General features: G+C 30.2%; 1 protein-coding gene across 1 annotated transcript; it reads left to right on the top strand.

Annotated features, from left to right (window-relative positions):
• Positions 1–15,693: 15,693 nt before the first annotated feature.
• Positions 15,694–15,945, top strand: BDCG_16079 (uncharacterized protein; the record flags this gene model as incomplete). Its single annotated transcript, XM_045425352.1, has 1 exon — positions 15,694–15,945. One exon carries the CDS (start codon positions 15,694–15,696, stop codon positions 15,943–15,945), a length of 252 nt encoding a protein of 83 aa, XP_045279090.1.
• Between the last annotated feature and the right edge of the window lie 338 nt (positions 15,946–16,283).

The raw sequence follows: 16,283 nt of genomic DNA, 5'->3' as shown, positions 1-16,283 counted from the left end.
GAAAAGAGATATTTGAAATCAATAAAAAGATTAATATTATTAACTCACAGACTGCTGCTATTCTAATAGAGCTACAGCTCACTGAAAAAGTAAAAAGAGAGATCAGAGTTTACTCATTAATAATCATATTCTCATCAAACTCATTCTTCACTATTGAAGTCTTCAGCACTGATATCTTTGTCTGCTGAGAAGTTAGTACTGCAGCACTGCAGAAGAGCAGAAGAAATACATGAAATATCAATTTATTAACTTATAAAGCATCTCAGTCATCTGCTTTAATTGAAGTGAGATTCTCTTCAATCAGTGATTGATCTCTGCAGCACTTTCAACAGTGACACTGACTGATCTCTTCTTAGAGTTAGTTATTCTGAGGTGTTTTTTTATCTCAGAGATTCATACTTTTACCTTCTTCTGCAGATAAGTAAGAGAGATCTTCTCAGTCTTGATAAAATTCATTAACACTTAAAGCTCTGAGACTCTCACTCTGTACTGCTTGAGTATCTAAGCTTCTTATCAGAGTTAATACAATGTCTTTCTGTGAAGTAATACTTACAGAGAGACAGAAGTCATTGTTACAGATACAATGAAAATAACAGAAGTGAGAGAAGAGATAGATGTATAAGATCTTCTTCTTCTTCAGCTGCTTAATACAGTGTAGACAGATGACAGTACTGATCAGAGACTGCATCAGAGCCTTTTCATAGAGAGAAGATAAAGAAACTGCAGAACTCTGCAGACTCAACTCAGCAGTATTCTGAGCAGAGCTCAGACATGCTGCAGAAGAGAAACTATAAATTAAGCTTCTCAGAGTCACTGTTTCTGAAATCAAGCTCTCTTCAGGTTTCTCTTTGAATGACTACATGAGGTCATACATCACTGTATTAGCTGAGAAGAGAGGCAGCATTACAACAGTGATGAGAGAAGCAGAAGACAGAACAGACATGAATAAACTGATCAGCAGAAGAAATGACATCTCACTGCAAGATGCAGTGACTATCATCATAACTGCAAAAGAAGCAGAAGAAGAAGAAGATGTGATAATAAGAGTAGTACTCTCACAGCTCATTGACACCACTGTCTCTGCCTTTAATCTGGCTTTCTTAGTGATCACAGAGACCGCCACTGCACCATGAAGACATTTACTCATTAGAAAATGTCAGAATAAGCCCTTTACTGTTCTTCAAGAATGATACTCCCATGCACTCACTATTGCAGATGAGGGGGAGGAGAGAAAAATGTGTTATGAAGAGAGAGAATCTTTTTGAAAAAATTCTGTCACTACTGTTAACTTTGTCTCTAAAATACATCACTTTTACAGGGAATTTCATATATAGAATGAAATATGTTGAAAGATCTGTAAGTCACTTATTAACTATATTTTTCACATTTCAAATTGATATATAAGAAACTCACTTATCATATGTTTGATTTAAATGATGATGAAAAAAGAAAGATCTATACAGTCAGCAGAAAAACTCATCTATTTCTTTGTATCATACACAGTATATATACTATCAAATTGATTGATAACTATTACTATATAACAAAGATAATTTCTAATCTGATAATCTTAAGAGCATTGAGACTATACTCTTAAAGAAAAGAATATTATCACACTCTCAGCTGCATCAAGACTCTGTTATGACTTCACATAACTTATTACTTTCATGCAGATGATTTCATTCATTCTGCAGACTGACTGAACTGGTTTTCAATCACTATATAATATTATTCAGATATATTATAGAAAGATCTGATTGATAAATATAAGAATCTCACTTTTATACAAGATCAGCAGATTACTCTTTCTTAACAATGAGATACTGCTGAGATATTACTCTGGCTATTCTTGCTTATGAAATGAGAGAAGAGTATCTGCTCATTATCTATATAGAATAGCTAGATGCTGGCTTCTTATCAAAGAAGTCAGTGATTTGTTTCTTTTTCTTCTACTGAAATATACACAAGAGTTACTGTGTATCTCATACAATCTTCTTAGTATACTAAGTATCATATCTGTGATATTCTTGCAATAACTCTGTAGCCTATGAGCTCACTATTCAAGCAAGATAGTCAAGCTCACTCATACAGCTTCTCAAACAACTATCTCTACATGACGCCGCCGACTAGTCACCGCTGCGGTTCCGCCACATTACAGTCAGTTTGATTGTAGAAAAAGCAGTTCTGATTATTAATCTATCTGCAGAATAGAGAATTGAAAAGAATATATTGAAAACAGCTATAACAGACAAAGCAGCTGTTATGATATTTAAGAAGAAACTGTGTGTAATCTGAAAGACTAATTGTTCTTTGTCTAGAGAGAATAAATTCAGCTTCATCTCATGAAAAAAGTGTTGAAAAGGCTTAAGAAAAGAGTGAGTGAGTGTTATTAAACTCACTAAGTAATGTATTACAGACTGAAGACAGAGTGAGATGATTAATCTGTTCTCACTGTGATATTTTAAGTTCATGACAGAGTTGCTTAACTTTGAACTGTGAGATTAAAAGATCTGAAACATCAGAGTATTCAGATGAGATATTCAAGTTATCAAGGTTTAAATAATTCTCATTCTCAATAACTGTCAATTCTTACTTATCAAGCTTGTGAAAAGAAATCTGATCAGAGATATCTTCATTTTCAGATAACTGATTTCAAGCCTCTTTATCAATCACAATGTTCTGATAACTGAGATGGTTTTTATGAAGATAGATTAGTCATTGAGCAACAGCTTCTTTGCAAACTATGAAATCTCAGTGAAACTGATATTACAAGCAGGAATCTGCATTTGAATTTGAAGACTTCAATATAATAATATCAAGGTTCTTAGAAAGAAGTGAGAGAGTGTTATAAACACAGTCAGTGTCTCTAAGAAAGCTAACAATATAATCTTTATACTTATACTGATGTTCTCTGACTTGACAGACCTCAATGAAGACATGCATGTGTGAAATTAACATCTCTTCAACCTGACTGAGAACAGGGAGATCTGAATTAAGATCATCAGAATCAAGATTATTCTCTTGAGAGAATAAAAACAGCTTATCAGACAGTCATCTCAAATCAACAGTATGATAATGAGTACAAATATTATCTTAAAGATTCATTCTGAACTAGTAAATTTGACAACAGCTACAGATCTTCATCTGTAAATCTTCAAGTATGTGATGAAATTTCTGCATACACTGTCAATCATCAGAATTAACAGCTGAATCTGTAAGATAAGTAGAACTCTGAGAGTTCATTGAAGAATCTGAGACAATAGCAGTCTGTAACTGATCATATTTCTGAAGAATTGTGAGAGCTTCTATATTTAATGTGTTAATTGAGCTTTCAGACCATGTAGAATGCTGAGATGTCAAGAGACTGTTAACTCTTCTATTAAGTCAATTAATGAATAAATCTGCAGAGCTCTGAGAAACAGAGCTTTGAGAAGTTGAGAGTAAGAAAAATGATATAAAAGATGTCTACAGCAAAAGCATGCCTATAAAAGTGAAATAAGATTGACTTGAGAATGAGTTGAATGATGATACAGATGATTGATAAAAGACTGAAGAGAGATCTGCAGAACTAGAAGATGAATTAATTATCAAAAATAATGATCATAGCTATTTTCTCAATTGAGTTAAGAATGAAGTTGATAAGAGATGTTTTCTATGATGTCTGACAACATGATAAGCTCTTTGAATGACAGTTTTCTTTTTACAGACTGCTGTCAATGAAGATGCATCAGAACTATGAATCTCACAGTGATAAAACTTAACCTCAGATGACAGATCTGTTTCAATAGACTGTTCACAGACTTAAGAGACTGCTGTTGATTGCATGAAGTGTTGATGTGATGAAGAGAGTTCAGACTCATTTATCACAGAATCTGTGACTGTAGAAGAATCTGATTTTACTGCATGTGTTCATTTACAGTTCTACACAGTGTAAAGAGATAATCAGTGATAGAAAAGATGTAATGAGAGAAGATTACAATACCTGAGTTCTCTGAGTGCGGCATTGAAGACAGACAGCTGTAGAAGTAGTAGAACACTGTAAAGAAATGAATTGATTAAGAGACTGGTTTTGCAAGCAGCGAACACAGGCTTTTGACGTGTTATTCATTCTTGAGAATCTATGAGAGGTGGTTAATCAGATGCATTATCTATTCAAGAATCTGTACAAAGTAGGTAGTTGATGAGATGCATGATCTATAATTCAAGAATCTGTACAGAGTAGATGATATGATTGATGAGATGTGTAATCTATAATTCAAGAATCTGTACAGAGTAGATGATATGATTGATGAGATGAAAGATGAACGCGTTGTGAGTGTGTAGAAGTCATAGTACAATGTCATGAGATTGCACTTCACTTAATTCTACATCAATCAGTGAGCTGTATTCGCGCCAAGAACCTCAAAAAGGAAATTCTCCACTTTTAATGATCAGGGTTTTCATCATATATTTGCTTCGCTTCGCTCCGCAAATCAACACTTGACCTGTATTTAACATCACGCAAGGACTCATCATAAGCTGCGCTTGCATATGAGTATAATGAAAGAATAATAATAATAATAATAATCATAACTCTCACTACATCATTCACACACAGTTTCAAATATGAGATATACAGTTTAAGATGATACTGAAAAAACATCTGTTAATATCTGCATTCAGAACTTGCTACTGAACAGTGATATAAGTTAAACAAGAAATATATCATTACATCTGAGAAGAACAATAGCAACAATACCAGTATCAGTGAACATGGTAAGTGAAAGAGTAAAAAGAAGAACAAAGATGATAAGAAGAAGAAATTCTCTGATTTTATAATCTTATAATCTGCAGCTATCAATGCAGCAATTGCTTTTTCAGTAACTATTAATATAATAAGCAAGCCTTGATTTCTTGACATATGTGTGAGTTTTCATATGACAGGTGAAAAGCAGTCTCTCATTCAGCAGAAGATATATGATAATAATATGAAGATTTATATAGCAGACAGAGATTATAGTTATATTAAAAAGATCAGTAATCTTCTTCTAGAATCTAAAGAAGAAAATATCACTGTTTATAATATTTATTATTATCACGCTTCCGGCCGCGTCAAGGCCCTGTTGCGGTTTCACACAGCTCATCACTTTCATGTGAATAATTTTATCTCATCTGAACCGGTTTTCAACCACTCTATGACAGCATTCAGATATATTATAGAAAGATTTAATTAATGAATATAAGAACTCTACTTCTATACAAGATCAGCAGATTACTCTTTCATAATAGTGAGACATCACTGAGATATCACTCTGACTATTCTTACTCATAGAATGAGAGAAGAGTATTCACTCATTGTCTATATAGAATAGCTAGATGCTGACTTCTTAATAAAGAAGTCAGTGATTCATTTTTCTTCTACTGAAATATATATAAGAGTTACTATGTTTCTCATACAATCTTCTTAGTATACTAAGTATCATATCTGTGATATTCTCACAATAACTCTGTAGTCTATGAGCTTGCTATTCAAGCAAGATAGTCAAGCTTATTTATATAGCTTCTTAAATAACTATCTCTATATAATACTGCTAACTAGTTATCACTTCAGTTTTATTATATTACAATTTGAATCACTTGATCTGATTATAAGTTTGAATCAGTTAAGCTTTAATAGACTGATATAATTTTATATATCTATACTGAGACTGATCTGATCTCACTCTCTGAGAGAAACTCTACATCATTTTCTAGAGTGTATACATCTTTATCTCAGCAGAAATCTGAGATTTCTGAACTCACTATATATTTTAATATAAGCTCTTCAATCACTCTGTTATCACTGCAGTCTTTACACACCTACATCTATTATAAAGATAGAGAGATTAAGATCAGAGATTCTCTGAAATATAAGAGAAATATATTATCTGAATTTCACAGCTTTACTCATACTCTTGAACAGAAATTTCATCTTAACTCAAGTCAGTATAATACTTATAAGATATGAGTAATATATACTGTCAACTAGACTGGCCGCCGGGACCATGAATTTCACATTTGATTCCATTTGGTCTGGTCTCATACATTTCTTGGCGTGAATCCCGCTGGGACTGGCTATCAAAAAACCATGCAAAGTGACTATATATCAGATCTTAAAATGAGACCATGACTTGAAAAAAATGAGAAAGTGATCTCATTTAATCTCATTTAGTCTCATTCTTGGCATAAAGTTACTATTTTTAGACATTTTAAGGTTTTTTTTAGACTATTTTTAATTTTTTAAAAAGTAACACTTTTTGGTAATGCTCAAATGAGATTTAAAGTCATTTAAAGTAATAAAAATAATTTAAATTGAGAAGTGGAAATCATGGTCTCATTTGAAAAATGTGACAAGAGTAGACAGTAAGTCTCACTGAGACAGTATGAGACTACTATCTAATGATAAAACCGTGTAATGGAATCTGTCAAATTGATAATGAAACTATCAAAAAATCTGGTCCTGGTCCCAGACACGGTCACACGGTCAGTCTACTGTCAACCTTCTTGAAGACATCTCTGTGACTACTTGAGTTATTAAGAAGAGAGAGCTTAACTGTACTGATACTGCAATAACTTGAGAAGAATTCAAGAACTTTCTACTGAATTAAATTAAAGATTACTGTAATCACAGCTTCATTATTATTATTATTATTATTATTATTTCATTATACTTATATGCAAGCGGAGCTTATAATGAGTCCTTGCGTGATGTTAAATACAGGCTAAGTGTTAATTATACAGGAGGAAATACAGGTGTTGAGACCACACTAAGATAACAAGAACATAGAAAATACAAAGAAGTGACAATTAGATACATGCAATAATAACTTCTCAGCCCAGGAACATAGAGTGATTTTATTAAAGTGATTTGTACATCTCTGTATTTATTAGAAACCTGAGGTGCTTGAGTTCCGGATTAATGTATTCCCTGCGGTTTCAAACTCACACACCTTGGTTTCTCACGCCAAGCGCTACCAGGCAGCCGCACTAACCATTCAGCCACCGGGGCATCACAGCTTCATAGCAGTACAGTGATTCAACTTATTATATTAATAAGATAATAAGAATTCTTCTGATTTCAATATAAGATTTGAAGAATATTAAGAGAAATTAACTAATAATTTGAATTAATTAAAGACACAGCTTTATCTTACAAAGCTGACTTATAAGATATAAATAGTAATATTATAGTATCAGAGTTCATTAATTAATCACACTGAGCTTATTAACTTAGTTTTTCAGATCTATTTGAATAATTAATACTCTGAGAAAAAGATTAACAAGATCTCTTCTAAGTAATTAATAATAAGATCTAAATAATACTGTGACAGCTTCAGTGTGAAGAAAGTAAAGAAGAATTTCAAGTATTCTCATTCTTCACTCACTGTAAAGAAATGTTAAAAAAGATTTAATAAAGATCTCTATTTTAACTGTGAAGCTGATAATTACTATACTAGTAATTATAAGAAGCTGAAGAAGAGAAGAAACTGAGAAGATATCTTCTTAAAATTAACTTCTCTTCTGACAAATATATTCATGAAAGATAAAGAAGAGAAAGAAATGAAGAATTGATAATTCTTATATCTTTAAGTTCATGTTATAATCACAATGAATATTCTAAATAAGAAGATATTAATAAGATATCTACTTGACTTTAGAATGAATATTAACTTCAGATTCTATTTCTTTTCTTTAATGAAGAGTTGAAAGAAGATAGATCTATCAGACTATATAAAATTTACTGATGAAATGAAATATCACTACTTTAGTATAATTTAAGTAAAGTATATGATTACAGACTTAGAAGAAATTTTCAAGAAGAGCAGTCTACTTCTTTATATAGTTAATATTATAGATGAGAATATTATTCTAGATCTTCTGTGATTAAGAGAAAACAATTCTCTCATTGACTGACTCACTCAGATGTAGACTGGCCGCCGGGATCATGAATTTCACATTTGGTCCCATTTGGTCTGATTTCATACATTTCTTGGCGTGAATCCCGCTGAGACTAATCATTAAATAAACATGCAAAGTGACTATATATCAGATCTCAAAATGAAACCATGACTTGAAAAAAATGAGAAAGTGGTCTCATTTGATCTCATTTAGTCCCATTCTTGGCATAAAGTTACTATTTTTAGACATTTTAAGGTTTTTTTTAGACTATTTTTAATTTTTTAAAAAGTAACGCTTTTTGATAACACTCAAATGAGATTTAAAGTCATTTAAAGCAATAAAAATAATTTAAATTGAGAAGTGAAAATCATGGTCTCATTTGAAAAATGTGACAAGAGTAGACAGTAAGTCTCACTGAGACAGTATGGGACTACTATCTAATGTTAGAACCGTGTAATGAGATCTGTCGAATTGACAATGAGACTATCAAAAATTCTGGTCCTGGTCCCAGACACGGTCACACGGTCAGTCTACTCAGATGTGACAGTACTGTCTCACTAATGAAAAGACAGTGATAGAGAAATCTGAAGAGTTTCATCAGAAGAATCTTGAGAAAAAGATAGAGTTAATATACTATATAACAGATAACTAAGACTTAAAGATAGATAAAGAAGTTATCACTCTAACTGCAAGATTAACAGCAGTATTTATTAATAAAGATAAATGTATATAATATCTCTTTACATATTATACGAATGTCTTTTCAGAAAGAAAAGTAGTGAAGTTTTCTGATATTAAGATATAATATAAGATTTATCTTAAAGACAGTGTAACAGTGCTGTACAGATTTCTTTATAACTTATCTATAAAGAAATTGAATATTCTGTATAAATATCTTAAGAAAGTGCAATCAAAGAACTGAATATACTTATTAAAGAGTTCAGCAGAGACATCTATACTCTTTATACTTAAGAAGAATGATAGACTATATCTATATATAGACTACAGAGGCCTCAATAAGATGATGATTAAGAATTACTATTTATTACTATTAATTGATGAGATGATCAATTGATTATCTGAAGTAAAGATGTTCTTAAAGATTGATATATAGAATATCTATCATAGAATCAGAGTTAATAAAGATGATGTTTGAAAAATAGCTTTTTATATTAAGTATAACAATTTTGAATATCTTCTTTTATCTTTTAATCTTTGTAATACTTCAGTCATCTTTCAGATCTATATAAATGAGATACTGTAAGGCCTTGTCAATATCTTCTGTATAGCATACTTGAATAATATTCTAATCTTCTTGAAAACAGAGAAAGAATATGATACTTATATTTAAAAAGTATTAAGTCACTTGAGACAGTATTAACTCTATACAAACACTGAAAAAAGCTTGTTCTATATACAGAAGATTGATTTCTTAGATTATATTATTAAGATGAACAGTATTTTAATAAATAGAAGCTGAGTCTTCATTATCAAGAACTGATCAGTGCTGCAAATATATTATAAAATACAGATATTTCTGAAATTTACAAACTTCTACAGATGATTTATCTATATATATTTATAAATTACTACTCTTCTTACAGATCTGTTAAAGAGAAGTGTGAATGATAGAAAAATAAGATTATTTATTCTTACTTAAGATACTGTGCAGATATTTATAGAATTAAAATAAGCTTTTACAGATATTATAATACTAAATCACTTTAATTCTAACTTACTCAGTCAGTGTGAGACTAATATATCTGAGAATGAAGTCTGTGAAATCTTTTCACAGTTAACACTAAAGATCTTTCAATATTGAAAGAATTCAGAGATAATGAAATATCTGTAAGAAAAGGCTTTTTCACAGAGTCTATAAGATATTATAAATAGAGATTAGTGATCTTCTTCTTCAAGAAGTTATCACTCAGACAGAGAAGATATAATACTCATAATTAAGAGATATTAGTAATTGTTGAATTCTTTAAGATCTAATAATATTATCTTCAGAGTAGTAAGTACTTAGTGTAAGTTCTTACTAATTATATAAATCTGTATTACTTCTTGATAACAAAGAGCTTGATAGAACATTAAGCTAGATGAATGAAGCTGCTTTCAAAGTATGATTTCTATATCTGATATTATTCAGATTGAGTTAACTCTGCTGATATACTGTCTAAACAGTCTAATTATAATATTATTAATTCAGAGTAGAATTCTATAAGAGAATCTCTATTATCACTGTAGAAGAAGCTAGCTGCAGAGAGTTGAAATTCTTTGAAGCTTAGAAACAGTGCTGATAAGACAGCTGTATAACTCAGAATAGAAGATAAAAGAAAATCTGAATCTCTGTAGAGAACTGACACTGAAGATTATGAGCTTCTTATATTATATCTTACTATCATTGAATTGATAAAGAATGAAACAGTCTATAATATTCTAATCTGACTACTTTTGAAATTCATTAATAAGTTATAGAAGAAGAATATCTCTACTATAGCTTAAATTCAGAAGTTAAAGAAGAAAGAATCTGATTTAAACTTGAAAGAGACAGACTCTGAGCAGAGCAGTACTACTAAGAAATTAAGTCACTGATAACTAGAAGAATGTGAACTTCTACTACTGAATAATTCAGTTTTCATCTCTTATAGCAGAGTGATGTATTAGAAGTTATTAAGAATTTATTATAATAATTCTCATACAGAGCACTTTAAGTTAGAGAAGACTGAGAAGCTTTTAAAATATAAATATGTTTAAGACAAGCTTCAGACAGATATTAAAGAGTACATTAAGACTTATAATATCTGTTAAAGAATAAAGATTCTGCAGTATAAGTAATACAGTGAGTTAGTATCACTGAGTGTTTCAAAAAGCTCATGACAGAATCTATTAATAAATTTCATAGTTAATCTGCTGAAGTTGACAAGAGTCAAAGAATATAACTCAATTTTGATTATTATCAACTGTTTCACAAAGATAATAAAATATATCTCTACTTATAAAAAGATTAAAGCCTCTGAATTGACTGATCTATTTTTAAATATCATTATTCATAATCACAGTGCTCTGAAATTATTGATAATAGACTGAGAATCTCTCTTTATCAGTAAATACTAATCAGCTTTTTACTATCATCTTATAATAAGATGTCTTCTCAGTATCACATTTCATCTGCAGACAGATAATCAGACAGAATACTAGAATCAGATATTAGAATAGTATCTTTGAGTATTCTATTTATATTATTAAAATGATTAACTCAAACATCTTTTAATTACTGAATTCATATATAATAATATAAAGAATGTAATCTTAAAAGTATTTTCTTTCTATACTTATTATAAATATAATTCTTTGTTACTCAGTGATATCACAGATAATATTTTAAAGAGAGAAATAAACAGTCAGAATATTGAATAGATACAGAGAATAGAGTACTTCTCAGTATTAGAAGTAAAAGTAAGATTGAAACTTTTAAATAAAATTTATAAGAAGACAGTGAATAGTATTCACTGTACTTATTATTATTATTATTATTCTTCAATTATAGATGTATGCAGTCAGAGACTATGACATCTATCTGAGAACTTTTAGTTCTCAGGGTTTTTTCTATGTCTGTAGAGTTAACTATTATACATTCATCAATTTCAGATATGCAAAATCAGAAAATTTCAGCTCAGAATACAAAAACTGTTTACAAATTGCAGTGTTTTAACATCTTTTGATACTTTGAAATCATTTGACAATATCATGACAAAGGAAAAGAGAAAAAGAACACAGTCTCAAAGATAGACACATTAAATAGATAGATAGAAAGAAATTGAAAGAAAAAGATAAAGAAAAAGATAAAGTAAAGAGAGACTATAACAAAACAAATTATTAAAAAAGAGTGTATAGCTGTTTTAACAGACTATATCTGATTGATTTTCTTCTCTTCATATTCAGATAATTCTGAATTTAGTCATTTTCTTGTAGCTGCTTGAGTTTCTGATAGAAAGTCTATTAAGTATTTAATTCCTGTCTCAGTTGAGAATAAGAATCTTATATTTAATTAATTTAGATTATACTTCTCTTTCAATCTGACTCTGAGACTATTGTATAATACACAGTGCATTACAATATACTCAGAATTCTCATTTATATAGCAGAATGAGCATTCTATTGAGTCAAATCTATCATCAAATCTTTATATATAAGATTTGAAATAGCCATGTCTGAGTTTCAGCTGTATTATAGATGAGAATATTTTCTTTTTACATTTAATTGAACAAGATTTTCACTTGGGTTTTGTTTTAATCTTGAATAATGTATACTCTTCTTTTATTTCTGTCAGCTTTCATTTCACTTATCTAAACAAGATTCTTTTATTTTTCTCTTTATAAAAGATCAGAACATAATTTTTTGAATAGATCTGCTGAATTCTGCACTCTATTTTACAGCTGAATCAGCCAATTCATTGTCATGAATATTCATATAAGCAGAAACTCAGTACAGATAAATTATCAGTTTTGATATTCTTCTCTTTTGAATTTTCAAAACAGAGTTTAAGATCAGTTCAAGATTCATTTGATTATTATGAATCTGACTATTTCTAAGTCTTTTTAAAGCAGCTTGACTATCAGAGAATATTCATATCTCTTTCAAATAATTTCCTCTTTTATAAGATTTTATTTCAATGAGTTTGAAAGCTTTCACTATTGTAAATAGTTCAGCATCAAAGACTTCACATTCAGAGTCTAGATTTCAGAAATCTGAGATAAAATTAATATTATCTTCAGTATAAGCAATGTCTGTGTCTAATCTATTTAAGTTCTCATTTTTTAAGTCATCTGAATAAATCAGAATAGAGTCTTTTATATTGATTATAGAAATTCTCTTCAAATGCTGTTCATATTCTTTCTCTTTTGATAGTTTACTTATTTGTAAGTCTATAAGAGATTCAAGCTTTTCTCTTCAGAGAGATAACTTCTCATGATCAACTTTTTCAATATTTAAAGAAGAAAATTAATTTTTAATCAGAGAGTATAGTCTGTACAGTTAAGAAGACATTTTCTTTGAAGAATTATTTTCATTTCAATCAAGAAATCTATTTCAATTCAGTTCATTTTCAAAGTTAATTGATGAAAATGAAGAAGAGACTCTTTCTCTGATTATATGATTTGAGCTCATCTTTACAACTCTCAGAGTATAGTTCATACAGGTCTTTTCAAATCTAATAGCAGAAGAAGAAATTGAAGCTTCAATTTTCATTACTTTAATAGAAGATGATTTGAATACTTTCAGAATTCTTCTCAAGACTGTGTTTTGCAGACTTTGAAAGAGTTCAGTGAAATTCTCTTGATTATTTCATTAAACTTGAACTTCATAATTAGCTACTGATGTAATACAGGCTATATATAACTGTCTCATAGCCTGGAAGAATAGACCTCTCTCTGTATTTAATAGTCTGATTATATTATTTAATAGTCTTTCTGTCTTGACAGTTCTTTGTTGAATGTGATATTTAAAATTCAACTTAGAGTTTAATCATACTTCTAATCATTTGATATTTACACTGGGTTTAATCTCTTCATTTAAAAGAGTTAGAGATAGTTCTTTCTCATTGAATCTAGAAAAGAAATGAATTAACTCAGTTTTATTCATATCAAATTAAATTTGATTGATATCTGCTCTAACAAAGATTTTCTTTACAGCTTCTTCAATTACTTTCAAATTCTCTTTGATAGTTTTAGAGCTGTAGACTAGATCAATATTATTCATATAACTTAAAGATTGCACTATTCTTATATTTCTATTCTTGAATAGATATGCAGTGTATATTATAAATAAAATGAGTGAGATTGAAGATTTCTGTGATACTTCTATTTTTATCTCAGTTTTATCTTATTTCATTTTATCAAAGAAGAGTTGTATAATTCTTCTAGATATAAAACAGTTAACTCATTTTATTAGAGAAAGTGACAGTTTTAATATCTTCAATGTCTGAATTAACTTTAACTTTGAAACATGATTAAATGTCTCTTTTATATCAATAAAAACTGCAGTTGAGATCAGATTCTCATGCTTTGCTATTTAAATATCATGAATAACTGAGAGAACAGTGTCAATTGCAGAACACTGTTTTCTATCTCTTATTTATTCACTGAATAAAAGAAAATCATCTATAGAGCTTATAAAAAATAGTTGAGTAGCTATTATCTTTTCTAAAATCTTTTCTAGACAGTTCAATAGAGATATTACTCTATATAACTTAGAAATTGAAGTTTTTCTATTAGATTTTATAAGAATCACTTCAGTGGCTTCTCTTCAGCATTCAGAATGATATTCATTTTTCAAGAGATTGAAAAAGAGCTCAAAATATTCATTCTTTAAGTAGAAATATGTATTTTGAATAATTAAGTGATTAATTGAGTCAGGATCTGCAGCAGTTTTAACAGAACTTGAGAAGATAACTGACTCTAATTCATCTTGTGTAAGATCAGGCCATTCCCAGTCATTTTCATCAATGTAGTTGAGAAGTGATATATTCTCTTTCTCTGAATCTGAATCTGAATCAGGTGAGTTCTGAAAGAGAATTCTTATAAAAGCTTGACATTTTTTCTCAAAAGAGTTTGCTGTATATGATTCATTCTGAAACTTATATTCTAAGACTGGAAGTTTTGCTACACTTCTTGTTTTAGTATAGTTAAAAGCTTTAAAAACTTCCTTCTCTTATACTTCTTTAAGAAATTTATTTCAGTAGTCTGTTTTAGCTCTTTTAATATCTGAAAAATATTCATTTCTGACAGTTTTAAACTCTTTATCAGATATTACATCATTCTTTTAATCTCTTCTAACAGTAGCTAATTCTTTTCTTTTAAATGAGATATTCTTATTTCATCAAGATTTTGAATACTCAGAAGATTTTCTTTTTGAAATATTATCTCTAACACTTGTTAGAATAATAGATGTAATGTGATTCGGAAGAACATACGACCGTCGGATAATAACGCGGCTGCTTCCGAACTACTAGCGTACACGTGTAAAGAGACCATAGCATACACTAATTAATTTAGCATATGAGATTACAATATAAGAAGCTGGTGTACACCTGTAATCATACACTGGCTTAAGCAACCTTTGAATTACATCTGATAGCATGTCTAAAAACCGGTGAGAAGTGCAGGCTCCTTCAGGGTGTGATAATTCTGTCTACAAAGCAATTTGTAGTTATCATGCCAGTGTGGTCCTAGAAAACATCTCAAAAGATAGTGTATGAAGAGCAGTGAGCAGAAGAGCATCTGATTGATACTGCTTCACTTATTGAGGAAAAACTCCACACCCAGGCGCATGCCATGTATGAGATGCGAATGGATGAGATGTGAGAAAGGGGATGAGAGTGGTGAACCAGATTCAAAGGAGTCCGCTCCCTACCCAAAAGAAGGATAAAAGGGGGGAGTGACCACCACCGGAGTCGTACAATGATAACAGAAATCATACAGCAATATAGCAATATAATGATAGATATTGTACAATCAACCAGAAACCACCGAAATGAATACCTCTCCTAGCTGATACAAATAACACCCTTCTCTGCTACCTGAACTGAAAGATATACAGAACCTCTCAGAGGGTTTACTCAAAGCAGTAAGAAAAGTGACTGAAACTGCTGAATCAGAATTGAAGCTCTGTACATGTACAAGAATTCTAAATGAGATTGAGGCCTTGTGTATGCAGTGACAGGCTGAGATGAAGACTAAACAACAATTGATATTCACTGTGAATCAAGCATTCACTATGAAGAGCTTTGTCAACATAATCATCATCATTAATAAGAATAGAGAAAACCAGATCTTAGATCTGCAGCAGAAGATTGAATATTTACACAGACAGATGACTACACTGAACCTGAAGATCTCATTACAATTGTTCACAACCTCTTCAGAAGTGTACACATCATCAGAGATCACTACACAGAATGAGAATCTGAGCATGAAATATATCAAGTCAGAAGATCTGCTGAAGTCACTAAGCTTCAATGATAACTGAAAAAATGATGCTGTAATCAGCTGACTAAGTCAGATATAATCATATTATCAGATTAAACATGAACTCACAGACAGACAGTCAATAAAATTTTAATAAGTCTTAAGATCTGCTGCATTTCTACACAGAAAAGTGAAGTCATTATAAATGACTGATAAAAAGATGAATCTCACAGATCTGAAGTGATATTCATTCTTATGAATATGAAATGAGTTTTTCAAGTGAATCTTGCATAACTTTGAGAAAGTGAACATATGAGACAAGTATTATAAACACTTCACTGAGTGTAGATAAGTAAGTAATCTTACATCATACTTCACACACTTTAGCTTATACTATCT

This window comes from Blastomyces dermatitidis, assembly GCF_000003525.1.
Source record: "Blastomyces dermatitidis ER-3 genomic scaffold supercont1.1, whole genome shotgun sequence".
Classification (NCBI taxonomy): domain Eukaryota; kingdom Fungi; phylum Ascomycota; class Eurotiomycetes; order Onygenales; family Ajellomycetaceae; genus Blastomyces; species Blastomyces dermatitidis.
Note: the sequence above shows the minus strand (reverse complement) of the source record. Positions and strands in the feature narration are given on the sequence as shown.